The sequence below is a fragment of the Dasypus novemcinctus genome, chromosome 4 (genome assembly GCF_030445035.2).
Source record: "Dasypus novemcinctus isolate mDasNov1 chromosome 4, mDasNov1.1.hap2, whole genome shotgun sequence".
Lineage (NCBI taxonomy): Eukaryota > Metazoa > Chordata > Mammalia > Cingulata > Dasypodidae > Dasypus > Dasypus novemcinctus.
Genome location: NC_080676.1, coordinates 157,597,006 through 157,624,889, shown reverse-complemented (window position 1 = coordinate 157,624,889; position 27,884 = coordinate 157,597,006). Strand labels below are relative to the sequence as shown.

The window sequence follows — 27,884 nt, the reverse complement described above, 5'->3', positions numbered from 1 at the left end:
TGTTTTTCTTTCATAATATTTATTTCAAGTAAAAACTTACAGATTAGATTATATACAAGAAGGCAATCACATAGAGAAGTAAAAAAAAAGATAAGTAAAAAAAACCCTGAGAAATACATTTATTTGGTCATCGAAGTATTAAAAAAATAATTTTACATCAGACACTTTAATGGAAAACAGTGTTATTCTAATTCAAGTAACAAGCCCAAAGCAGTCACCAGCTGAGCGGAGCGAAAGTTTCATCTTTCCATACACACAGCCCTTACACAGTCATCTTATAAATTTTTATCCAGAACTGTCCCCTAGAAATTGACATATTTTTATTTCTGTTACTCTCATGGAAGTTATTCCACATTTTGGGAGTTTGGGGGAGTTTGTGCATAAATATATACATTTTTCCAGAAGCAGCCACATCAACCTTTGGGCAAAAATCATAAGTTTTACAAAAGCAGGGCTAGTTGAGTAACGAGTCTCAGGTCAAGTGAGAGATCGGGTTGGGTTATTGCTCTCCCCAGGAAGAGTTTGAAATTTGACCATCCGACTTACGATATACTGAGCGTTCTTTAAAAGTTGGTGCACCTGATGACAACCGTGTTGATCCACCTTCTCTTCGTCCCATAATCCTTTCTCAAAGGTATGCACGAGTGCACTGGAGAACAATCCCCGGAAGAGAGAAAAGTAAAAGCTGGGTTCCGGCCAGGCCAGACGGCTGGCCAGAGGCAAAGCAGCTCCCACCCCTCGGCAACCCCAAAGGAGGACACCAAGAGCCCTGTCCCCAAAGGGACCCGTGGGGACGGGTCTCAGAGCGGGGCCGTGGAGGTGGGCTGGGCGGTTCACTGGGCCGAGGAACACTCGCCTGCCCCAGGGGGTTGGCGGTGGTGGGGCCGAACCCCACCAAAGTGGCCGCTGCTTCCCCCCGATCTTGCGCCTCCGTTCCCCGGCTGGCCTCTGCCCTGTGCCCCTGCGCCGTGTTCGGGGGGACCTTGTGCCTCCTGGCTCTGGAGGCGGGGCGCCTGGGCTCCGTCCTCTTGCTCTCCGTCCTCGGAGTCAGACGCGTCGTTGTAGAAGTGAATCGTGGCTTGCACTGGGAAGCTGGCCAGCACTTTTTCCCCGGAACTCTGCAGATATTCTTGGCGTTTGGAAATGGGTAGATAAAGTCTAATAATTCAGAAACATCGCACCATTAATCGACCTGAAGACAGTCCTGAACTCCTAGAGGATCCTTCCCCCCAGAAGCGGCTGAGTCCGAGCCTTCCTCCCTGGTTTGTCTCCGTGGCACGCACCTAGGCTGCCAGACCTGCCCGCAGCCCTGCCCTGGCTGGAAAAGGACCCGCAGTCTGATTCGGCAAATCAACCCAGCCCACCCCAACAAGGCTGTCCCGCAACCAAGGCAAAGGAACTGAAAACACGGGGCTTCGGGATGAAGAGGTCCCCCTCGGTGCCTCTGGAAATGTCTCACCACCTGTCTCCGTTCCCCCTACCCACCCCCCACACGCTCCAGGAAGGAAAATGCTCTCGCTGATCAGGCCCTGGACTTGACTTTCCTCCCAAACTGCAGCCTAGACAAGCAGCTGTTTTCTCCAGTTGTCGTCATAGAGAGGCTGTAGGGATGGGCCCCTGACTTTGCCAGAAGGGAGAGTGGCAACCCTGGCTATTCGTCAAGTTATGCTTTAAAAAATGAACAAATAATGGGAAGCAGACTGGGCCAAGTGGTCAGGGCGTCCGCCTACCACATGGGAGGTCCGTGGTTCAAACCCCGGGCCTCCTTGACCCGTGTGGAGCTGGCCCATGCGCAGTGCTGATGTGCACAAGGAGTGCCCTGCCACGCAGGGGTGTCCCCCGCGTAGGGGAGCCCCACCTGCAAGTAGAGCGCCCCGTAAGGAGAGCCGCCCAGCGCGAAAGAAAGTGCAGCCTGCCCAGGAATGGCACCACACACACGGAGAGCTGACACAGCAAGATGACGCAACGAAAAGAGACACAGATTCCCATGCTGCTGACAACAACAGAAGCAGATAAAGAAGACGCAGCAAATAGACACAGAGAACAGACAACCGGGGTGGGGGGAGGGGGGAAAAGGGGAGAGAAATAAATAAATACATAAATAAATCTTAAAAAATAAACAAATAAAAGCTCCAATGTGTCAAATTTTGCTGTCCTAAACTCCAGGTTTCATGGAACACTTTTAAAATCTTGCCCCACCCTCCCGGCAACGTCTTATCCTTATTACTCTTCCTGCACTCATTCGTTTGCGGTTTCCCCTGCGGTCATCTGAGGAAGTGCGAGGGTTTATCAATTGATCACCACTTGTTTGTGTAATTGATTTCAGTATCACCCTTCTGAGGCTGGAGGAAAAAAACATTCTGCTTAAAAATAAAGTGCATGAATATGTTTAACACCCTAAGGTTTCCAAAAGACTAGGGGTTCTCAGGCAGGAGCAACCTCGCGTCCCCGGGTCCATTTGGCGGTGTTTGGGGGTCGTGATTTGGGGAAGCTCCTGGCATGCGGTGGACAGAGCCCAGGGATGCATGCTGCTAAACATCCCATAATGCCCAGGACAGCCCTCCCCACAACAAAGAATTATCCAGTGCAAAGTGTCAGTAGCGTGGGGCAGCGAGACGCACTAGTTGGTGAAAATGTATGTCGGAGACAGAAATTCAAGCGTAGTTTAATTGTCGCCCATGTTAAAAGTGAGGTGTTTATGCTGAAGTATTTACAGAAGAAATTGTACGATGTCTGAGATTTGCTTTAAAATACTCTAGTGAAACAGAGAAGAATCCTGATAGTTCTACTGAGGCTAGGGAATGGCGGCTCCTCATACCATTCTCTCTACTCTTTGTAGGCTAGAAATGTGCCATCATAAAAAGATGAAGTAAAATTACTTATTCAGCTTGCAATCTGAATAATAAAAGACATATTTGCACAGTTGCGTGAATGCAGCCCACACCTCCCACCTCCCCACTCCCCACATGTTCAACTCATCAAAAATTGGGGAGCCACCGAGCGAGAGACGGGGCCAAGGCAAGCCGGTGGAGAGGCAGCCCTGGTGAATAGGCACCGAGCAGAAGCAGGTGGCCGCTCTCAACCCTGGCTGCAGGCCAGGGTCACCTGGGGTGCCTTTGAAAATGCAGGTGCCTGGGCCCTCTCCCCAGAGCAAGTCAGTCAGAACCCCAGGGGATACAGCCCAGGCAGCCGTGTGAGGGAAAGCCTCCCCTCTTCCAAAACTCACTCTTGACTAGTCGGAGGTGCTCTCGAGGGAAACTTCTTTGGGTTTTAGTAAAGCTTTCCAGTCCTCCAGGATCAGACTCCCCTTAAGAGGGAGAGGTTAATTTTTGTGTTGAAATGAGAGAGAGGAGATCAAGTCCCTGCCCAAGAGCCACTTGCCTGAAATAGAGGAAACGTCTGAGCTGCACTAGGGTCAAAACACAGTAATGGGAGAGACAAGAGGTTGCCAGAGAAGCTCGAGGCAAACGCTCTCACACATGGAATGGGTCCCCGCTGGGGGAGCACCCACCAATCACTTACTTCCTCAACACTTATTTTTCTAACATCTACTATGCACCAGACAATAGGTTGGTTTGTATTCTGGGAGATAAGGAGAAAACGAACGACAATATCTAAGTTAATAAGTGTATATACACGAGCAATTCATGTGCAATTAAACTTAGCCAAAGGCATGACTATCTAATAAGGTAACCAAAAAGTATAAAACAAAGAGGCTAATTCCAACTTGCAAAGGAAACACTGAATGAATGAAGGAATGAACGAATGGTGTCCGGGTTGAACTCCTAGCGCAGGGTACCTGTGAGGGTACCTGTGACGTGAATCTCTCCGGAAGTGGGATCTCTGTGGATGGAATCAAGGTACGAAGAGGCCCCACTGGATAAGGCGGGCCTGCTCCGACAGGGCCACTGTCCTTTTAAGAAGAGAACACACAGAGACACAGCAGAGGATATCACATTAGGATGAAGACACGCGGGATGGGAAAGAACAGCCCTGGGAAGACACCGGGGCCATGAGCCAAAGAATGCTGGCAGCTGCCAGAAGCTGCAGAGAGGAGGGGGCCCCCGAGAGCCGGAGGGCGGCGCCTGGCCCTGCCGCCCCTGCACCCCCGACTTCCTGCCTCCAGCACCCTGGGACAGTACATTTCCGTCTACTGTGCCCTCGTTTGTGGTCATCAGTTAGGCCAGCCAAAGGAAACTATTACGAACGGATCCCCGAACTCCAGCAATATTTCCTTGAAGCTCCTTGGCACAGGAACGTGAAGTAATATCTGAGAATGTACTGGATTATTTTCCACTTAGTTGAAAACGGATACAGCTGAAGATACTAACATGCCTGCAGCAGAAGGAAATGTCCGGGAAGCCATACATTACCTCACAGGGTGCTGGAACCCAAAGGCCCCCTTTGATCTGAGCATCCGGTGGTCGCCCCCAGGCTCCAGCTGTAAAGACAGACACACACAAACAGTCCAAGAGGGTCTCAAAGGTGACGTCTTGAAGAGCAGTTAAAATGAACTCTAAGGAAAGCAGGCTTGGCCCAATGGTTAGGGCGTCTGCCTACCACATGGGAGGTCTGCGGTTCAAACCCCGGGCCTCCTTGACCCGTGTGGAGCTGGCCGTGTGGAGCTGGCCCATGCACAGTGTTGATGCGCACAAGGAGTGCCGTGCCACGCAGGGGTGTCCCCGTGTAGGGTAGCCCTATGCACAAAGACTGTGCCCCATAAGGAGAGCTGCCCAGTGCTAAAAAAGTGCAGCCTGTCCAGGAGTGGCGCCGCACACACGGAGAGCTGACACAGCAAGATGACGCAGCAAAACGAGACCCAGATTCTGGGTGCCACTGACAAGTATACCAGCGGACACAGAAGAACACACAGCGAATGGACACAGAAAGCAAACGACTCGGGGGTAGAAGGGGAGAGAAATAAATAAAAAATAATAATAATAATAAATAAAAATGAACTCTAAGTAGCCCACCATTTTCAGTACCAGTACCAACTTCAGGGCCTGGGTGAAAACCTTAATTGTCTTTGAGCAGCCCCGCTTCCTGGTCCTGTCGTCCGCCCAATGTCCCAGGCACTGTGAGGCATTCAGCAAGGGAAGGAGGAGGACGACGCGGGCCTGAGGTTCCAGGCAGTTCCCAGCCTCCTGGGGGAGAGACACCTGCGTGTGTGGATAACCACACCACAGGGCATGAGGCTGAAAGACACTGCTGGGGGGTGACTCATGTCCCCCAAAAGGCATCTTTAACTCCTAAGCCCCAGGCCCTTGGATGTGCCCTTGCTTGGCAAGAGGGTCATTTCAGATGGAATTAGTTAAAATTGAGCTGAAGTAGGGGGACCCCTTAATCCCCCAGGACTGGGGACCCCTGGAGGGAAGAAGACATGCAGACGCCGCGGGGGCGCAGGCCGAGGACGCCCCGACGACCGGCAAATGCCAGCGCCAGAGGAGGGGCTCCGGCAACGCAGTTCTGTTGTTCTAAGCACCCCAGTTTGCAGCCACAGGAGACGTGGCAGACGAGGGACTCGGGGAGGAGGCCCAGGAAGCCATCAGGGGGACCCATCAGGGCCCCCGCGGTACCGGGGCGTGCTGTTCTCAGGACGCTCCTGGCAGAGCGGCGCGTCGGTTCAGAGGGCTTTGCACGGCAGAGCATGGGCCAGGCGGGCGAGGAGCTCAGCGGCGTGAACGGGGGTGCGAGGGGGTGGAGCAGGGCTGGTGAGGGTAAAGGGCTCCCGCGGAAACCTGGAAGGCCCGCTGTGCAGTTTAGGTCGGATTCTCAGGCCGGGCACCGGAGCCCTGCTGGCTTTTTGAGCTGAGGAGTTCCGCAGTCAGCTCTGCATTTATTTTAAAGACAACGTTGGGGAAGCGGATGTGGCTCAAGCTATTGGGCTCCTGCCTACCATATGGGAGGTCTGTGGTTCAGTTTCCCGCGCCTCCTAAAGAAGACAGCGAGCTGGGCGTGACGGGCAGACACGGCAAGCTGACACAACAAGATACACAAGAAGAAAAACATAATGAGAGACACAACAAAGCAGGGAGCAGAGGTTCCCGGTGCCTCCCAAAGAGGACGAGCAGGATGGCAAGCTGGTGCGACAGGCAGGTGTGGCGAGCTGACGGGACAAGATGACACAACAAGAGACACAAGAGGAAAAACCTAACAAGAGACACGACAAAGCAGGGAACAGAGGTGGCTTAAGTGATTAGGCACCTCCTTTCCATATTGGAGGTCCTGGGTTGAGTTCCCAGTGCCTCCTAAGGAAACAAAGCATACAAACAGACACAGCAAGTGCAAACAATGAGGGGGTAGGGAGAGATAAATAAATCTTTACAAAAATATACAGACAACATCGGCAACTGGGAGTACTAGGCAGTCTAGGTTGGTGAGTAAGGGCGTGGGCAGGAGTCCGGCCACAGGCGATCAAGGGCTGACCTCATGGAAGAGCAATGGAAAGGGAAAGCAAAGACTGAGTTCAAGTTCCTTTCAGCAGTAGCCAAAGGCGCCGCGGCCAGTGCTCTCAGGAGTGGAGACAGAGAAGCCAGCCCAAGCGCCAGGGCACTTGGGGACACAGACACCCAGGCTGCCCCTGCCACGCACTAACCCGGGTGAGACGCGGCAGGTGATGGCACAGTCACCCTCCACCTGTCCAAGGGTGAGCCTCTTGTGCCCAAACTCTGCAGCGTGCTGGACCTGCACGGATTTGGCCAGAAGTGTAACCAGATTATCTGAAGTGCCAAGAAGCCCGAAGGAGTCATCTGATCTCTGGTCTCCGGAAGTTTTAGTTACTGCTGGGAGCGGGGCACAGGCTAACGCGGCCATCCTGCGATGACCCTTCCGAGTGAGCTGCAAGGGGGGATGGATGCATGACGGGCAGTGGGAACCAGACAGGAAGGCCCATGACAGAAAGGACAGGGGGGTGGGGAGCGGGGGCACGTGTCATTCCACCCTGCAGGGGACCGTTGGGCTGGGGTGTAGTGATAACCTCAGAGCAAGCTGTCCAGCAGCAGGCCTCTGAAGATCTATTTATCAGCCGTGTTTTCAGCACACACTGGTGAGCTACGGTCAGTAAAAGCAGGCTCTCTGGAAGGACATCTTTCATCCAGAATGCCGTTTCTCTTTGGGGGGGCTGCAGGAAATCGCTTCCATGTGAGTTGCTCAGGTTCATTCTCTCTCACCCGCAAGCAATCTGGTACTGGGGGAGGCGATTTTACCCCTGGTGATGGGAAAGGGTCTAACAAGACAGTGCCAACACTGGTGGGCACCTAAACGCAGAGCTAGGCTAGAGAAAGAAGAGCTTCCTAAAAGAGTCTAATTCTCACTGGACCCCGTGAAATGCACACAGTGTTTGCAAACTTTAAAACTCTAGACCCCATAAGCACACACAGCTTTAAAAACTTTACACAGATATCTGGATTATTTCCCCAAAGGTCTCATTTAAAGTCTCTTTGTGGTGACGGAAATGAAATAAATATTCACATTTTGATAATTAAGGGGAGACTGTGTTTAAGATATGCTAGTAAGAGGGGCTCCCCCAGAGGTGCAGGGAAGAAGGCAGGACAGGCTCGGGGGACCAGTAGTCCCTGACGTGCCTGCCAGGAAATTGCCTCCCTGGCAACCAGAAGGGGCCAGAAGGGCAAGGCAAGGAGGAAATACAGGTCAGGCGGGAGGTGGGGGTGACCGTGCTGCTCAGGGCTCTGGACCTCGGAGCCTTCCTGCAGATCCAGACCTTGCTCTAATTTTGATCCGCTGGTGGGCTGGCCCGAGGCAGCTTTTGCCCTCCGCCTCTCCCTGCCTGGGTGTTTCTCCAGAAAAAAAGCACTTCTGCGGAGCCGAGGAATTCTGCCGCTCTGTCGGGAGAGGGCGCTGTTGGGCCAGAAACGTTCCCACCCCACGCGCGTAAGACTGAGCGCGCGGCCAAAGAATCTCCGACCTCCCCACCGCCCCTAAACCCACGCGTGGACACGACTGCGTCATCCATTGTGCCATGCTGATGATGAGCCAGAAAGTGCCAGCAGTTAACGGTTTTCTGCAAGGAATCTTCATTTTTCTCACAATTGACCTTCTCATCAAAATAGTGGGGGAAAACCTTACATTAGAAAATGTGCCGAGGTATTTTTATTCTTACAAACAACTGCTAGGCTTCCATATATTTTATTGAAAAGAAAATTAATTGTAATTTTCTATTCCCCCCCCCACCCAAGCTCCTTTTAAGTCTTATATTTAAGAACCTAGGCTCGAATGCAAAAGAAGGAATCGTTTTTCATTATTTGGATGTTGCAAATTAAAATAATTTAAGCTTAAAAAAATCACATCCCTTGTTAATTTGATTTAGATTTTGCTTTATTCTTGAAAGTATATAATAGTAGCTAAATTTAAACTAACAGTATTCAGATCGATTCGATAAAGTTCCTAAATATCAAGCTACAGTAAAGGTATGCTTTCCCACACCAGTTTTCTTACACTATGACAAATAACTGCATCCTAAACCATATGTCACATGTGTTATGTAAATTTAAATACACTGTCTGTCCCAGATTAGCTAAGAAGAGGTTTAAAAGTCATCAACGGATATTTTTAATTCTAACAAGGGAAAGGCAAACTCTACGAAAGCAACCTATTATTTCGGTAAGTATAAAGCAACTTGGTTACCAGGGCCGGATAACAAGAGAATAGCAGCGGTGACCGATCTCCACCGCCAGCGCTCCTGGCTCGAGTGCATTTGCTCAGACCGCACGAGCTGGCCCGGGAGAGCGTGCACACGCTCCCGGGAGCGCCTGGGGAGGGCCCGACGGCCTTCCGCCCGGCTCCGCAGCCCCCGCCCTGCCTCTACGCGCTCGGCGGCCCCGGCCCAGGGCTAAGGGTGCCCTTAGCCGTTCTCGGGGGTCCCCGCCCCTCTCCACCTGCTGGAAGAGATCCCGGCCAGGCCCACGGAACCCGCTTGGGCCGGAGTGACTTGGCTCTTCCAGGAAGGGCCGTCGGGGGCGCAGGACCGCGGGGCACCGCACTCACCCACGCTCCTCCCACTCCCGGGGCGCTTCTGGGCTCGATGACCAGGAGCGGGGGCGCGGGGGGCCTTTCTCCTAAAGCAGGTCCCTCTTGCCGGCGCCGGGGCCCTGCGCGCCCACGCTGGAGCTTACCGAGCTTCGCGTCGCGGAGCGTTCAGCGTCTGCCGCGGTGAGGAGCCAGGGTCGCCACGGCGTGGGGCTGGAACGGCAAGGCCCCCCGAGAGTGAACCCCGTGCATTTTCGGCTGTCTTTTAAGATGCAAGCACAAGAGGTTATCATCCTCCTCGCTTCTAATACCTGCGTGAACGTGCCTTCCAGGTTCTCGGCCTGTGGATAAACTAGTGTCACTTGGGGTTTTCTCCGTGCCTCCGGCTTTGCGCCTAAGTCCCCAATCCGACACCGTTCTCAGGGGGCACCCTAGAGGGACTGCTGTCTTGGCCTGGGTGGATTCTTCGACTCAGGGGTCTCCGCGGTAGCTGGCACCGGGGACGGCACTGCTGTGACCCCCTCAGTTCCAAACCGGCCACCTCGCTTATTGAAGGAGCTTCATTCTACAAAGTCCTGCAGCGCAAACAAGGGGGGGCTCCGCTTCTCTCCCTGGCTGCCTCGTCCGCCCTGCCCTGTGCTTCCAGAAGGTCTAACCGAAACGTCGTTCCATGCCCCCCCCCCCCCCAAATTCGACTTCCTTCAACTTTACTACCTTAAAAAGGGCTGGTGCCCGAGGACGGCGAACGCGCAGCCCCGAGCCCAGGGCAAAGGCCTTTCTGGTGACAGTGAACTTGAGGGGGTCCTGGCGCAAGCTTCGCTTAGAGACGCTGAGACTTAAACACGTCCGCAGCCGGGTGAACTGCAGCGCGTCTTTTAGTGGAAGCGTCGGCCCATTTCCTTGCCAGGTGCCTCCTGCGTCCCGCACTTGGCCACTGCGCGCTGGAACCGAGAGCCTCGGCGCCTCTCCCCGTCTCCAGCCAAGGCCGCGGGGCGGCTCTGCCCGGGCTCGGGGCGCTCGGCGGCTCCCGCCGCACCCCGCTTGCTGCGCTCCCCGCACCCACGCGCCGCGCGCCTCTCCACTCGTGCACCCCGGCCGCGGGGCCACCCTCACCTCTCCGGCCCGTACGGCGGAGGCGGCCTCCGGGGACCGTCCCCCGGGCAGTGACAGACGCGCCCCCCGCGCCGCCTCGGGTCCCATGGTGCCCGCGGAGCCCGCGCCCCGCCGGCGGCCACGCCTTTCTCCGCTCGGGCGAGGGCGCTCACCTCCCCGCGCGCTCCGCGCCAGGTTTAAAAACGCGGCGGGGGCGGGGAGGGGACGCGGCCAGCCCGGGAGGGGGCGGGGAAGGGACCGGAGAAGGGACGGGAGAGCTCGGGGAGAGGGCGCCGGGGGAGGGAGGAGGGAAGGAATGGCGGGGGGGGGGGGGGGGGGGGAGAGAAGCTCAGGGCGGGACTGGGGAACCCGGGGCATCGGGAAGCGACGAGAAGAGCTCGAGGAGGGCGCGCCGCCGAGGGGTGCGGGGGGCGCAGGGAGGAGACGAGGGAAACCTGGGGAGGGGCGTCAGGGCTCCGCGCGGGGATACGGAAAGGGGGCGCTGGGAGGAATGGGGGGTGTGCGGAGGGGGCAAGGGAAACCCAGGACGAAGGCGCCGGGGCGGGGGCGGAGAAGCTCGAGGAGAGGACGGCGGGAAGTGACACTGGCCGCCCGGAAAGGAGGGCGCCGGGGGCGGGGCGGCTCTGGGCCGGCGGGCCGGTGTCCGTGGCCCGGGCCCCCTCGCGGGTCGCCGGCGCCCAGAGCTCGCCGCCGCGCTTCCCCGCTGGGTGCGGGAGGACAGGGCGCCTGGCCTCTCCCCGCGCTCCTCGGCGTTCCGGGCCCTGCGCGCGCGTCTAGGTCCCAGGAAGAGCTTTCTAGGAGCACTGCGCGTCCCTCACTCTAACATAGCCGCGGGGTTCTGCGGGGGCCGACCCGGGCGTGGCGCAGCTGGCCCGCGGGGGACAGGAGATGCCCCGACGCCGGCGCTCGAACCCGCGGCCAGCACGGTGGGGTGGGGGCGCGGCGACGCTTCCAGGCGGTGGAAGGACGCAGAGGGGAGGAGGCAGTGAGAAGGCCTGGAGAACCCCCTTCCCACCCACCCCGGCCTGGGGGAGGACGCGGGTTCTACGGCGAGGGCGGGGTGTCGCCTCTGGCGGTCCCGGGCTGGGTTGAGAAAGCGCCCGCGGAGCCCCCGGGCCGGGGCGAGGGGCGCGGGAGCGCGCGGCCCCCGCAGCAGTGCGGTGTTATCCCGAGGGCCGGCCCGCCCCCCCGCGAAAACGCACGGCGTTTCGCGTTTCGTCTTTGCGTGTGGGAAGTGGCGCTTCCTTTATACAACTTTTACTCATGGAGCGAAAAAAATCGAGGAACTGTAGGGGTCAAAATGTTTTCAGATTTTTTTTTTCAGGCACCAGGTTTCGACAACAATTAAATGAATGGCAAACAGCAAAAAGGAGAAATGAACAAATCATCTGACCATAAAATGTTATGGAATCGATTAAAAATAACACTGAGTATAAAGGGGGGAAGGGGAATAAATTTAACAGTCAACATTGCAACCATAAAGATACACATTTAATCTACCAAAGTAGAGATTTTAAACTGGGAGACTAGGTGACCAGGTGTGCGTGCCTTGAAGTAGGTGTTTCCAGGTAGCTGGTGGGATGTACTGAACAAAGCTCTCAGAGAAAGCTTGAAGCATGTATCACGTGCCTTAAAAATGTCAACCTATTGACTGAGTAATTCTACTTCTGTCTATCCTAAAGATATATTTTGAAATGGGAATGAAGATGTATTTATTTACAGAAAGATGATCATTATAGTGTTATTTATAACATATTTTTAATGGTTAGACATGAGCTTTATTGGGAATTGAAAAAATATGTCTAAAATATAGCAATGATTAATTAAATGATGATGGGATACCATGCAACTGATAAAAGTGTTTACAGAGTTTTTCCTTTTTTTAAAAAAGCTGTATGTTTAGAGAAAGGTCATGCAGAAAATACGGAGTTCCCATATACCTGCCCCCATTTTTAACATTTTGCGTTAGTGTGATAACTTTGTTACGATCGAGGGAATATTATTATAATTATGTTATTAACTATAGTCCATAGTTTACATTAGGGTTCACTGTGTTGTACAGACGTATGATTAAATTTTTTTCTTCTAGCAACTTACCACCTAAAATTTCCCCTTTTAACCACATTCAGATATAGTAATTCAGTGATGATAATCATATTCACAATCTTGTGTTACCATCATCATTATATATTACCAAACCTCTTGAATCACATGGAAAAATTATATAATATTAAATGAGCAGAGTTGCCCTAAGTAGGACCTGAACTGCTTACAAAGGCTACAAATGACAAAACAAACGCATTGGGATTATGATAGATTCTCAGAGTCTTTAAAATTTTTTTCTGAATTTCCAACATTAAGCATATATTAGCTAAATACAGCACTGCAAAGAGTAAGCACTCAATTTTGCTTTGTTTTTCCTTCTGACAAACACAATATAAGTCCACCGTGGCTAAGGCGTGGCACCATTTGAGCAACAAAATAAATACAAAATAGAATTGCATTGTAACCCAAAGTATAAAATAAACATCATGCATCTGTCTGGATATCAATAACTGATTGAATAAATAAGTGGGTAGACAAATCTGTGCAAAGAATTGATGTAGATATTCTGCCCTTGAGAAGGTGGAGTATAACTCCACAAACCATAATTAAAATCCATAACGATGGCATGTTTCTGAAGGAAATGTGGATAATGAAAAATTCATTGGTCCTATAGAACAAAGGTTTTTTAAAAAGTTCCTCTTTCTGAAGGTGGAGGAATTAAAATAAACAAAAATACTGTTGAGGTATTGAGAAATTCAAGGACTTTTGAATTACGAAGTCTGTTATTACATCTTAACTTTATTTGGGTCCCTGGAAGACCTTGATGAAGGAGGAAGTAATCTGGGAAAGTTCAGAAATCTTCTGAAACCTAATTAAGCCATGATTTATAACCTGGGAAAAACCGTAGATCTTCTAGTGTGTGAAATCCTGCCTGAGAGGTGACGTGGGAAATAAATAAAATTGAGGTTCTGTTTCTTTGCTCTGCTCTCTTTAATTAAAAATTCTTTTCCTTTCACATGCTGACTTTCCGTGGTTGCTTAGAAACAAGGAGTAGAGACATGAATCTCCTCCTGCCTAGGAGGAGCATACCAAAAGTCAAACATCCGAGAGGGCAGAATATTTTTACATAAACAGTGTTGAAGACAAGCGGGGAAATGATCATTTCCTTTCCTTCTGGTTAGGCAGACCGTATTTCCTGTTACCCTCTTCACAAAATGTTCTGCAACTCTGAAGAGCAGATTTAGAGGCTACAAGATGTGGTTACTGCTGTTGATGTTGTTTTCTAAAAATATTTTTTTCTTTCTCTCCCCTTCCCCCCTGTTGTCTGCTCTCTCTGTCCCTTTGCTGTGTGTTCTTCACTGGGAAACTATTGTTTCTTTTTGTTGCATCACCTTGCTGCATCAGCTCTGTGTGTGTGTGGTGCCACTCCTGGGGTGGGCTGTGCTTTTTTCATGTGGGGTGGCTCTCCTTGCAGGGCATACTCCTTGTGCATAGGGCTCCCCTACGCAGGGGACACCCCTGTGTGGCAGGGCACTCCTTGTGCGCATCAGCACTGAATGTGGGCCAGCTCCACACGGGTCAGGAGGCCCTGGGGATCGAACTCTTGGATCCTCCATATGGTAGGCGGATGCTCTATCAGTTGAGCCACAATGGCTTCCCTCTAAAAATATTTTTTTCAAGACAAAAAAAAAAGTGCATTTGTCTCAAGGGAATAAGGTACATTTGTTTCTAGATTCTTCTTGCAAGACCTGAGTGTGTTTTGGGGAGGTGGGGCAAGCAGACACGCTTTAAACATGAACTTTGTATTCAAGGTGTGAAAAGGAATACTGCAATTTTGTGTGGCCAGGCCTCTCTGCCACCGGAGACACTCTAGCCAAACCCAATGACTAACACCTGGAAGATGTTTAGTCCAAGCCGGGACCACAGCCGTGGCTACGAGATGCTCCCGCATCTGCCCCCTCCCTCCCTCCATCACTCTCCCTAAAGCCCCCCAGCCTCTGGACTGTTTCTGAACCAGGAATACCCAGGAAATCGCACTTCGCCAGACCTCTGCCTGAAGCACCTGCCCTCCAAATACCTCATGGCTCCCTCCTCATCTCCTTCAGGTCTTCATTCAAAGGTCCTGTGGCAGTTTGATATTATTTATGAATTCCAAAAAGAGATAATGATTATGTTTGTGAACGGGTCTGTTCTCTGGGTGTGATACCCCTTTGATTGTATTAGATTCAGGGGCTTTACTTTTACTTTATTAAATCAATTAGGGCTTTGATTTGACCACATCATTAGGGTGTGCAGGATTCAGTACCTGCCCCCTTGGTGGGTATATTAACAGACACTCAGTAAGAACATGGAAGTAGACACACATGGAAGAACACAGAGGAAAAGCGAGAGCTCCACAGACACGGCAGAGGCCCCGGGAAGAGAGGCGAGCCACTTGCCTGATAGTTTACTGCTAACCTTGAGAAGAGAACAGGGCAGCTGAGCTTGAAAGAAACAAGCCCAGGAAGAGAGAGGAGCCCGATGCCAGCCTACAGCTGAGCTCGGAAGAAGTCGGGCTCACGGGAGTCTTAAGAGGAAAGAGGAAGACAGAAACGTTGCAGACATTGCTCGGCATCTTGCTTCAGCATATGACAACAGACATTGGGTGAGAAAGTACCTCTTATGGCACCTTGAGTTGGACTCTTTGGGGCCTTGTGACTGTAAGCGTCTACCCCAAATAAATACCCTTTATAGAAGCCAACAGATTTCTGATACTTTGCATCAGCGCCCCTTTTGGCTGACGAATAGAGGTCCCCTTGGATGGACCTTCCCTGAACACCTGTTTAAGCAGCTCCTCGTTCTCTCTCTCCTTCCTCCCTTCCTTCCTCTTTCTTTTTAATTTTAATTTTAAAGAAGCTTTAGATTCCATAACGTTACATAGAAAATATAGGGGATTCCCACATACCCCACTCCCTCCCCCTCGCACACTTTCCCACATTAACGTCTTTCATCAGTGTGGTACCTTTGTGACGATTGATGAACACATATTCAAGCATCGCTGCTAACTATGGTCTATAGTTTACATTATGGTTTACACTTTGTACCGCATAGTTTATAGTTTTTGACAAAATGTATAATGGCCTGTACGTGTCATTGCGATGTCACGCAGAACAACTCCAGTGTCCCCCAAATGCCCCCATGTTACAACTATTCTTCCCTCCCTCTTCCCTCAGAACCTTTGGGGACCCCTGCTTTTATATCAATGTTACAAGTTCCTCCAAGACTAGAATAATAAATAAGTCTACTTTGGCCCATATTGCACTACCCTCTTATGTTTGTTTTTTGAAAAAACTTAGTTCTTTTTTGTCTGCTTTCCCACTAGGATGTCAGCCACATGTGGGAAGGAATTTTGTCTGTTGTGTACTGCTCTGTCCCGGAGCCTGAAAGAGCATCTGACAGATCATAGGTTTTGGGGAGTGTGTAGCCATGGCCACGGTTCACTTCCAAAAGAAAATGAAGAAATGCTTTGGAGCTGTCCAGCTGAATTACCGAGTTTGATCTAATACCCACAAGGAGAGAGCATAACATAAAGAGCAGAATATCTTTATCTTCGTGTGACATGTGGTTAAGTAGCAGGATCCGACTTCAAGTGCTCTCAGAAGTATGCAGGATAGTAGGCTACCAGGTGTGGGGTGACAGGTGGCCCCAAAAGGAATGTCCCCCCCTCACCCCCAGGATCTGAGAGCAGGACTGTATTTGGAAAAACGGTGTTTGCAGCTGTAATTACATTAAGGATCTTGAGAGGACAGCTCCCTGGATTAAGGGTGGGCCCTAAATCTGGTGACTGCTTTCCTTAGGAGAAAGGAAAGGGGGGTCTGAGACACTGAGGCTCACAGGGAGGAAAGCCACGTGAGGATCGAGGTGGAGATGGGAGTGGGGTGTCCACAAGCCAAGGGATGCCAAGGGCTGCCAGCCACCCCCGGGTGCCAGGAGAGCGGCATGGAACAGGTTCTCCTTCAGCGCCCCCCGAAGGACCCGACCCTGTCAACATTTTGATTTTGGACTTCCGGCCTCGGGAACTGTAAGAGAATTACATTTCTGTTATTTTAAACACCTCCCCTCCCCCCAATTTGTGGTCATTTGTTCCTGGCCACAGGACACTAACATCCTACTCAGTTACATCTAAATGGTCCCTGAGCTTATCGTTACAACCAGTCCCCACTCTTCTAGTCATGTCTAAAGGATGGCGGAAGGAAGTCCTGCTAGTGACATACCGCCTGGTTGTCTACAGAGCTGCATGGAAAAAAAGGGCAAGCAATGTCTGAGAAACCAGGATCCCAGGTCGCAGGACTTGGGCACCTGTGATGTCCTCCCTGGCTCGTCTCCTCGTTTTATAGACAAGCTAGCAGAAGCTAAGGAAACTACCAGCCTGCTGCACTGCTAATACTGGCTAACATTTACTGGGCACTGGGGCTTATGTGTATTATGTATACATGAGGCCATAACCAGAGAAGTCATAAATTCCTAGGTAAGGGGGGGAAACCTAACTCACCCTGTAGGTGCATCTTAAAGCACATGTTCCTGAGCAAGAAAGCTATTTGTTCTAGAACCACTCTTGACATTTCAGTAACTTCAAAGAAGCGTGCAAATCCCGACTTGGCTCTGTGCCTTCCTTCTTTGTGCCCAGAGACAACCCTGTAACCCCCTGGCTGGCACAGGGCACTACCTTGAGTGTCCTGCAGCCGCCCAGGACCAGCTCCCGGTTTGTAAGTTCCCTAATAAAGTGCTACCATTTTGCTACAAGGAGTGGTCAGCTTTGTTTCTTGGTCTTAAGTGCCCACAAACCTTTGGCAGAACCTATTCTGTAGGTTCATGGCCAGACAGATTATTAATTTGCTCAGTCATGACAATCGTATGAGGGAGACAGGAGTAATATTCATATTTTGTTGATGAAGAAACCAAGGCACTTGTTCAAGGTCACCCAGAAAGTAAGGGTTGGCATGAGATCCCAGGCAGGCTTGCCCCCGAGTCTGGGGCTTAGTGATATGCTACCCAGAAGCGGCCTATTAAAATTGATGTCATTTTATGTCTCACTGGCTCTCTAGGGGGCTATCCAGGCAAGAGATGAACTGTGTTTGGATGGTTAATGGATGATGGCAAATCATTCTGGCCATTACCAAACGAAAACCCTTCCGCTCTAGATCAAGCTGAAATTCTGCTTCTATTCTGATGTTAAAATCCAGACCCTCCCTGTCTCCTCGGTCTTTCAAGGATTTTATGTTACTGAAAATGAAAACCCCCTTTAATGGAGCTGGGGGAGGAATGGAGAAAATCAGGTGAAAAGGCCTTGGTGTCCTAGGCCTCAGAGGCTCCTGGAAAGGTATAGGAATTTTTTTCTAGCATCTGAAATAAAAATGAGTAAACTCGCCCAGCTCACTGCCCATTCCCTAGGATGGAGAGGGAGGAGGCATTGCAAAGGCTGTGCAGAGCCTTTAACTCTTTGCGTCCTTCTCCTGAGTGGTCTCTGCTGGTCGCCTGGGTGAGGCTGGCCGGGGTTCAGGCTAGAACAGGTGGCATGGGTCCATTCTTGTCCCAGACAGGCAAAAGCTTTAGAACGTGATCAGGGAGATTATCTCCCCAAGGTCTGGCTTGGTGTGCCTATAGGTGCACATGAAGATTGGACCATCCTGGAAGAAAATGTGAACATGACCTTGAGTTGTAATAAAACTCAATGCTGTAAGCTAATTTTACTAGAAAGTTTATTTCTTTGTTGGCATGGGTGAAACTTCTCTGGCCGCTGTACTTTCTGACGTCCCCATGGCCTGTTTCAGTCCTGCACCTGCTCTGGACTTGACCCTGCTCCCCCGATCTGACTCACCTGGCACCTCTGCTTTGCTCCTTTAGCTCTTTCCAAAGGACACTGTCATGCATTCACCTCTGGCTCAATCTCCATCTAGGGGCTCCAGGGACCTGTCCAGCCCAGCTGGTCCCAGCCCCCAGGATTCCACTGTGACACCAGCTACATGCCAGCTGGACCTGGCTTGGCCCCCCAGGAATAGGTCTGTACACTCAGTGCCTGAGATTTATACGGCTCTCCTGAGCTCGCCTCGCCTATGCAGCCAGCACCCCATAAAAAGGGGCCTTTGGCATCTCACCTAGTCCCGGTCTCGTCAGGGACCATTTGTGCAGAACCATTACACACCTGCCTCCCATCACATTCCTGGTAAATGACCTTGCCTTGTTTCTAGCCTGTGGTCTTACTTCACCACTTGGCTGGATGCTTCTAGAACACTGCCAGCTTTCAATAAATGCTTTTTACAAATCATTACTTTTTATGCATTTGCCTTTTAGATCTTGTAAGATGTAAAAAGTGGGACTATAAATAAAAAATGCAATTGTTCTGGCACTTATAGTCACTCATCCTGTTACCTTTACTGGAAATCTTTAATTCTTCATGTAGCTTCAGTGTATTTTCTAGTGTCCTTTCCTTTCACTCTAAAGAACTCCCTTTAAGATTTCTTGCAGGGCTACTCTAGTGATGATGAACTCCCTTAGATTTTGTTTATCTAGCTATTTTAATCTTTTCCTCATTTTTTTAAAACTTTATTTTGAAATAATTTCAAACTTTTAGTCAGGTGCAAAAATAATACAAACTCCATACAAAGAAATAACCCCATGTATTAGTTTGCCAAAGGGGTACCTAAGCAAAGTACCAGAAATCTATTTGCTTTTATAATGGAGATTTATTTGGGATAAAAGCTTACAGTTCTAAGACCGTGAAAGTCCAAGTCAAGGCACCATAAGAGGTGCTTTCTCACCCAAGTCAGCCACCATGTATTGAAGTAAGATGGCATGATCTCTTCCTGGTCGCTGCTTCCCATCCATGTTTCCTCTTTCAGGCTCAGCTGCTCTACTTTCTTCCCAATTTCAGCTGCAAGCTGGCATAGGGCTTGTTTCTTTCCGGGCCTCCTATATCAGTCTTAACTGACCACTCTCTTCCCAAGTTCAGCTGTAAGCTATTGGCAAATGTGTCATCTCTCCCAGGGGCCTCAGCTGTTTGAGCCCTTCCCTTCTGTCAGATGGCAAGATCAACAATGGCAGAACTGTTTCCTTTCTTGTGTCTGCCTAAGTGTCCATTTATATGAGACCCAGCAAGGGGGCAGAAACTCAACCTGAGTCCCTGTCTCAATGAGGTAGCCCAATAAAAAACCCTACAGCAATCTTAACTGGTAATCAAAGGTTCCTCAGATGAATTAAATGCAATCAAAGGGTAGCACACCCAGAGGAATAGTTTACAAACACAGTATTTCTCCTTTAGAAGTCACAAAATAATTTCCAACTGTCACCCCCAAAACCCCCCAGATACTCAGATTCACCAATTTTAACTTTTTGCCACCTTTGTTGTATCATTCTCTCTCCTCTCTCTCTCATATCATTATCTATTTTCTGAACTTTTGAGAGTAGGTTGCACACATCGTACTCATTCAATACATAATACTTCCATGTACATTTCCTGTGAACAAGGATATTCACTTATGTAATCATCTTAAGTTCAGTTATCAAGTTGGGAAGAAATTTAATATTGATATAAAACTTACATTCCATATTCAATTTTTTTTCTTATGTCCCAATAATGTCCTTTTGAGCCTTTTCTCCTCCATTCTTGGATCCCATCCTGTATCATGTATTGCATTTAATTGTCATTATTGCTTTTGTTTTTCTTTCTGTTTTTGAAATTGTGGAAATAAATATATAATATATATATTTATATGTACAGATAAATCTCCCATCCCAAACCCTCCCAAGCACACTGTTCAATAAGATTGGTCACATTCACAATGCTGTAGTGCCCTCAGCACCATCCATTACTAGAATTTACCCTTCACCTCAGACAGATACCTTACACTCATTCCGCTTTAACTCCCCATTGCCCCTACCCCACCTGGTAAACTGTACTCTACTTTCTGTCTCTATGAGTTAATACGTTCTCTGATATTGTCTTTGTAGTTACCATGGGCTTAAATTTAACATCCTAAATCTATAACAATCTCATTTGCTTTGAGGTTAACTATAACTTCAATAGTATACACACATTATGTTCCTCAAATCCTTGCCCCTCTCCTTTATGTAGTTCTTGTCACAAATTACATGTTTGTACGAGTCCCAAACCACTGATGAATCATTCAATTTTGTGCATTTGCTTTTTATATTCTGTGGGAAGCAAAAAGTGGAGTTACAAGCCAAAAATACAATAGTTTTGGTATTTATAAATTTCCCCATGCCATTATCTTTACAGTCCTCTATTTGTTCACATGGTTTCAATCAATTGTCTAGCGTCCTTTCCTTTCAACTGTGTACTTCCTTTTGCACTTCTTGTAGGACTGGTCTAGTGGTGACAAAGTCCCTCAGCTTTTGTTTATGTGGGAATGGCAATCCCTCCCTCACTTAAAAAAAAAAAAATTATTTCTTTCCCCTTCTCCTCTGTTGTCTGCTCTCTGTGTCCATTCACTGTGTGTTCTTCTGTGTCCTCTTGCATTCTTTTCATCGGCACCGGGAATCTGTGTTTCTTTTTGTTGCGTCATCTTGCTGAGTCAGCTCTGTGTGTGTGTGGCGCCACTCCTGGACAGGCTGCATTTTTTTTTTTTGCATGGAGCAGCTCCCCTCGTGGGGGTGCACTCCTTGCATGTGGGGCTCCCCTATATGGGGGACACCCCTGCATGGATGGCATTCCGTGTGCACATCAGCACTAAATGTGGGCCAGCTCACTACATGGGTCAGGAGACCCTGGGTTTGAACCCATATGGTAGGTGAATGCTCTATCAGTTAACCCAAATCTGCTCCCCCTTCCCTCACTTTTGAAAGACAGTTTTGCTGGATATGATATTCTTGGTTGGCAAGGTTTTGCTTTCAGCACTTTAAGTATGTCTTCCCACTGTCTTTTTGCCTCCATAGTTTCTGTTGAGAAATCAGCACCTAATTTCATCAAGCCTCCCTTGTATGTGTCACATTGCTTCTCTCTTGTGGATTTCAGAATTCTTTCCTCAGAATTCTTTGGTACTGGATGGCTTGATTATAATATGCTGCAGCATAGGTCTATTTAGGTTTATCCTGCTTGGAATTTGTTGAGTATCTTGGATGTATACATTCATGTCTTTTGCTAAATATGGGAAATATTCTGCCATTATTTCTCTGAATAGTCTCTCTGCCCCTTTCTCTCATCTTTCTCTGGAACTCCCACAATGCTAAAGGTAAATTGATACATTTGGTGGTGTCCCACAGGTTCCTCAGGGTCTGTTCATTTTTCTTCATTTTATCTTCTTTCTGCTCCTCAGACTGGATGATTTCAATCATCTTTTCTTCAAGGTTACTGATTCTTTCTCCTGCCAGCTCCAATCTGCTGTTTAACCCCTCTAGAGAATTTTAAATTTCTGTTACTGTGGTCTTCATCTCTGTTTGGTTCCTTTTCATAATTCCCACCTCTCTATTGGTATTCTCTTTGTGTTCAGGTATCATTTTCCTGTTAGCTCTTTGAGCATATTTAGGACCTTTTTTAGTATCTCTATTTGGAATGTCCCAGGTCTGATCTTCCTCTTTGATGGTTTTTAATGCTTTAGTGTTCTCTTTTGCCTGGGTCATCACTTCCTATTTCTTGTGTGTTTTGTACCTTTTGTTGAAACCTGGACATTTTGGTATCTTAATGTGTTATTGCTGGAATTTAGAGTCTGAAGCATTTGTACCTTGAGCTTGTATCCAGATAGTGTTATGATAGACTTCTCTTTGAATACTTGGTGCTAACCAGAAAACACAACAACAAAACAACAGGAAAAAAACCCACAAAACAGTGTTTGCAGATTGATGTGTGTGCCTGTGTTCTCCTTTAGTGCCTATCCATACAATGAGTATAGCAAATAGATCTAGGCCAAAGCATAGGGGCGAATGTGGCTGGTGGTGAGTGTCCCTTCAAGTTCCTCTTGCTCCCAGGCACTGCACTGTATCTCCTACAACCAGCCGTCCCTTGTCCCAGGCAGCACAACCTGATCTGTAGGAGAGCTCAGTGAGTTGCCTTCTACACGCAGGGCAAGTTCTGGGATAGCACGTCCCCCAGGCCATCAGTAGGCAGATTGAGCCAGACATCCAAGCTCCCGGGATGTACACAAGAATTACGCTGCTTCCTGTGAAACCAGGATGAAGGGTCTGCACTGGGAGGGTGGGCCAACTCTATGCTGGACTGGCGAGGAGAGAGGGAGGGGCCAGCCAGGGTGCCGTGATACCACTTTTAGGTAACCTTTCTCTCCATTAAGCACCTGCCCTAACATTGCAGTCCTTTAACTGTTTTTGGAACTTAGAGAAAGATGCTGTTATGGTTTGAAACTGTATGTACCCCAGAAAAGTGTGTTCTTAAAATTAATCTATTCCTATGGGTATGGACCCACTGTAAGTAGGATCTGTGTTTTCAATGAGTAGAATCTTAAGATGTGACCCACCTCTTTGTGGGTGGGTCTTAATCCTTTTACTGGAGTCCTTTATAGGAGAAGGAAACACAGAGAGAGAAAGCCATGGAAGCAAGAAGTTGGAAGTAATGAAATCCTGACGAGAACTGGAGAGACCAACAGCTGCCACCATGTGGCTTGCCATGCGATAGAGGAGTACAGGATCGCTGACAGCTGGTCTTCAGGAAGAAGGCATCTTTTTTTTTTTTTTTTAAAGATCTATCTATCTATCTATCTATCTATCTATCTATCTATCTATCTATCTATCTATCTATCTCCCCCCCCCCCACCCTGGTTGTCTGTTCTGTGTCTATTTGCTGTGTCTTCTTTGTCTGCTTCTGTTGTTGTCAGCAGCACAGGAATCTGTGTTTCTTTTTGTTCTTGTTGTGTCATCTTGTTGTGTCAGCTCTCCGTGTGTGTGTCACCATTCCTGGGCAGGCTTCACTTTCTTTTGCGCTGGGCGGCTCTCCTTATGGGGTACACTCCTTGCGTGTGGGGCTCCCCTATGCGGGGAACACCCCTGTGTGGCAAGGCACTCCTTGCGCGCATCAGCACTGCGCATGGGCCAGCTGCACACAGGTCAAGGAGGCCCAGGGTTTGAACTGCGGACCTCCCATGTGGTAGATGGACGCCCTAACCACTGGGCCAAGTCCACCGCCCAGTATCATCTTGATGATACCTTGATTTGGACATTTTCATGGGCTCAGAACTGTAAGCTTGTAAGTTAATAAATTCTTATCGTAGAAGTCAACCCATTTTTGGTTCATTACTTTTGGCAGCCTAGTGCACTAGAACGGGTACTTCTGCCAGTTCTTGCTGGTTGTGAAGCAGGATTGATAGGGAATCAATAGATGGATCTGGAACCTGGCAGAAAAAAATGCCGCCATTGAATACACATTCTCTGGTACCCCCAAGATGGCTGCTGGAAGACCCTCATGAGATATCCCATTCAGAACGAGATTTCCTCCAGAAGCTGGGAAAAGCCCTGGATATTCTCCAGGGACCTTATCATTGGACCCTCCCAGGGGTTTGGGGTAATCAATCAAAATAGTAAACAGCTGAGACTCCTCCTACATCATTAGCAAAGTGGTGGAATAATTAATGGTTTAAAAACGCAAGTGGGACAGGGAACAGCCCTGTCCCTGTGTCTGTTCTTGCCCTGCTCCTGCCTCCTGCACCCTGCTCTTGCCTCCCCTGCTGCCCACCCCTCCCCCCCGCCGCCATGATGAACACGCAAGTAGACCTGGGCATTTATAATCTTTTTTTTTGAAGAATTATTTTTTATTTTGCCCCCCCTCCATTGTCTGCTTTCTGTGTCCATTTGCTGTGTGTTCTTCTGCGTCCCCTTGTATTATCCAGTGGCATTGGGAAACTGCATCTCTTTTTTCTTGCGTCGTCTTGCTGTGTCACTCTCCGTGTGTGTGGCGTCACTCCTGGGTGGGCTGCGCTTTTTTCACACAGGGTGGCTCTCCTTGTGGGGCACACTCTTTGCACATGGGGCATCCTCGTGGGGACACCCCTGCATGGAACAGCACTCCTTGTGTACAGCACTACTGCGCGTGGGCCAGCTCACCACACGGGTCAAGAGACCCTGGGGATCGAACCCTGGACCCTCCATATGGTAGGCAGATGCTCTATCAGTTGAGCCACGTCCACTTCCCACCATTTATAATATATAATGGGAAATTATAGTCTGTAAATTGGTCCTTTTATCCCTCTTCAGCCCCTTCTCTACGTAGGATCTATGATCTGTTACTTTCTTCCATTTCTCTTCTCACCAGTGCTTAATAAATTATGGGCGTAACTAAACTAGCATGCTCTCGAAATTCATTTCTTGTATCTTAGCCAAGAACCTAGGGAAAAAAAAAATCCAGCAATAACAACTCACTGCAAGGGATGCTGGGAAGTACAGTTGCTATACTGGGCCACCATGCCTCCAGCTGAAAATTCTGTTAAGATGGACAAAGATGAGAATACATACTGAGAGACAACCAGAAGTCTTTGCTCTATCATGTCCCATAACAGATGCTCAGTAAACATTTGATGAATTAATGTAATGTTATCAATGAAGAATATATGAATTTAATAATTATAATGCTCCAGGAACAATAAGTATCTTCAATTCAAGAAAACAATATGAAAAATGAGTCAGATTTTTAAATGTAAATTAGAATATTTACCATTTACAAAGCCAAAGATTTCCATGGAAAGAACAGAGAATATTGTAACCTTAAAAAAAAATCTAAAAAGGTAAACCTACATTTAAGGAAGTAGGGGAGAAAATCAAATGGGCTAGCCTATTCTTTGGGCAACTGAAATATACATTAGAGTGTTGATGTAAACTCCAAATCTAGATTTAATAAAAAGTTTAAAATATAGGCAGTGTTAAGCCTATTTCATATATCAAATACAGTTACAGGGCAGCGAACTTGGCCCAGGGGTTAGGGCATCCGTCTACCACATGGGAGGTCCGCGGTTCAAACCCCAGCCCTCCTTGACCGGTGTGGGGCTGGCCCATGCGCAGTGCTGATGCGTGCAAGGAGTGCTGTGCCACGCAGGGGTGTCCCCTGCGTAGGGGATCCCCACGCACAAGGAGTGCGCCCTGTAAGGAGAGCCGCCCAGCGCAAAAGAAATTGCAGCCTGCCCAGGAATGGCGCCACACACACGGAGAGCTGACACAACAAGATGATGCAACAAAAAGAAACACAGATTCCCGTGCCGCTGACAACAACAGAAGCGAACAAAGAAGACGCAGCAAATAGACACAGAGAACAGACAACAGGGGTGGGGTGGGGGGAAGGGGGCAGAAATAAATAAATAAATCTTAGAAAACAAAAAAACAAAAACAGTTACAGTAGCAGCATTTGATGGCAAGTTTACCTGATCTTTTCTCTTAGATAATTTCTGTAAACCTCTGCAGCTCCACAACAACTGCTGGTCCCAGCTCTCGTCATTTTAGCACCACAGCCTTCACCATTTGGGTCTCTTCTCCCCTGATTTACGTTACACACTGCCTTGAGAGTAATTTTTTTCCTGATTCCACACTGGTTTAAAACATCTGAAGGCTCCCTGACCGATTTCTAACCCCTTAGCTCAGCATTCTAGGTCTTCTGTTATCAGTTATTATTCAATGTATCCAAATTACCCCTTGCTGAGAGTCACCATATTCATTTTTATTTTATTAGATCATTCATTCATGTGGTTCAAAACTCAAAACAGTAAAATGCCTCCTTTCTACCCTACCTCATCCACTCGTTTCCCAACATCTCCTTGCCCTCTCTTAAAAACTCCCTGTGTATACTTCAGGGTGTTTGATGCAAATATAAGCAAATACAATTATATTGTTTTATCAGCCTCCCAGCTTTCTATACAAAAGGTGGCTTATATGTTCCAAATATTCAGTATACAGAGATTTTCCTTATTGCCCCATTCTCCCCTTTAAAACAGCTGAGCAATGTTCCAGCTCATGGAGTATCAAAAAAAAAAAAAAAAAAAAAGTTCCCAACTTTTTGTTGTTACAAACAACATCTCAATAAATAATTTTATACATAGACACCAATTTGTACAGAAGTGATCATATTTGCAGAGAAAGTTCCTAGAAGGGCTGCCTGACTTTTTAACCACTAGACCTGTATGTGGTACCTTTTCTTTGGTACCACCCACCGGCATCGGTCTCTGCCCAGATCTGATCACACTCCCGTCCCCTGGATAGATTTATTCCAAAGGACAGTTTGAGCAACTGGCATGTTGTATGTATTGGTCATGGGAGATAATGAACACAACTGTATCTTCTGCCATCTTTAAAAACTTATCCAGTGGAAATTGTCTTTCCCTGCCCTGCATGAAAATCCTAGTAGACCCAACACTTTTCTGCTAATTTTAGGTAGGAAACAATCTTAGGTCATTTTAAGTCACAAACTCAGTCTCAGTTCAAAAACTTGTAGTCCCAGTCCTAGGTAGTAATTAATTCTTCTAGCTCCCCTACAGGGCTGGCTAAAGCTGGGGTTGGTGGCTGCCTGCCCACAGGTGGTTGGGGGTTTCTGGTTTCTCTGCTGAATTCCTTGGTGCCCTGTGGATTTGCTTCTCACCAGCGGAAGGAGCAGTAGGGGAGGTCCGGGGTGGGACAGGTCTGACTTAGCTAGGAGGCTTTGTGCTCCCGGGGACTTGTAAATGCTATTGATGTTCTTTTCTTTTTGTATTTCCGTGGTTCCTTTGGAGATTTCCACCCTCGCGACTTTTCTGCTGCACATTTCCTAATTCAGGCCAATGCCACTTGATTTGGGGAGTTAACTTGCAACTTTTTTGTCAGCCCCTGGAAATGGAGCATCCTTCCCTCAGCCCCTCTAGGCAGCCCTAGATGATCTAATGCCAGCCCTCCCCAACCCCTCTCTTCCCCTATGGCTCACATCTGACTCAGAGGACCCTCAAGGAGATAAGGCTGCATGCCTGCAGCCTTATGGCACCACAGCAGCTGGTCAACCCATTTGTTTTCCTCTGGATTTCCTGGGTGATGTCATTCATAGGTCTACAGGGTTCAAATGCAAGGACACAGCCTATCAAGCTCTTCAAGGGGTTTGAGCCTCCTGCTCACTGGGCTTCTCTTGGGGGAGCCAGGAGCCAGGAGATGAGACTTTACAGTAAGATACAGGCTCTCTCCAAAGAAGTCTTCTCAGCCAGTCCTTCTCTCTTCATTATGAACCCCCCTTCACCCCACTTCCTCCCTGGTGGAGGAAGTGAGGGTCCAGTTCAGCATCACTTCCTTTGCAATTCTGGCAGATGGGGATCTTTCTCGCACTCTCTTTGTACCTGGAGACCTGTGTACCGCGACCGGCCTGCCAGCGCATCGACCACAAATACCACAATAGAGTGGGAGACGAGACCGACAAATGGCTTTTCTGAAACCTAATTGCCTTCCGGGACGGCGGAGTGCGGCCCGGCATTCACCGGGAGGGCTGCGGGCGCTCCTCGGCCAGCAGGGGGCGCAGCGCGCCGGGCACTCGCAGACCGCCGGCGAAAGCGCAGGCCAGGCCGAGGCGACCGAAGAACGCCGGCCAGGGCGCGGGTCGCGCGGCGCGCCCTGGGAGGGCCGGGGCTGGGGACCTCCACGGCCGCCGGAAAACCCGTTGGAACCAGCGCGAAAGGGCGGGGCTTCCGGTAGGGCAGCTAAGGGATCCTCGCGGACCCGGGGCAGCGCCGCCGCCGCTCGCGCGCCTCCCGGCTGGACCCCGCTAGCACGGCTCGCGGTCATGGCGCACGCGCGGCCCCGCCCCA

At 49.2% G+C, this 27,884-nt stretch overlaps 1 protein-coding gene across 1 annotated transcript; it reads right to left on the bottom strand.

Moving 5' to 3' along the window:
• Positions 1–27,861, bottom strand: RIPPLY3 (ripply transcriptional repressor 3). Its single transcript, XM_058296490.1, has 6 exons — positions 27,558–27,861; positions 10,099–10,261; positions 9,132–9,198; positions 4,974–5,159; positions 4,374–4,441; positions 1–1,158 (listed from the first exon to the last, which is right to left on the bottom strand). Exons 1-6 carry the CDS (start codon positions 27,859–27,861, stop codon positions 834–836), a joined length of 1,113 nt encoding a protein of 370 aa, XP_058152473.1. The 3' UTR covers positions 1–833.
• Positions 27,862–27,884: the final 23 nt, after the last annotated feature.

Coding starts and splice junctions, on each gene's coding strand:
- RIPPLY3 (XM_058296490.1), bottom strand. CDS start 27,861: ATGACCGCGAGCCGTGCTAGCGGGGTCCAGCCGGGAGGCGCGCGAGCG. Junction 10,262..27,557: donor GAGCGCCCGCAGCCCTCCCG/GTGAATGCCGGG, acceptor CCTGGCGCGGAG/CGCGCGGGGAGGTGAGCGCC. Junction 9,199..10,098: donor CCGCCGTACGGGCCGGAGAG/GTGAGGGTGGCC, acceptor TTGCCGTTCCAG/CCCCACGCCGTGGCGACCCT.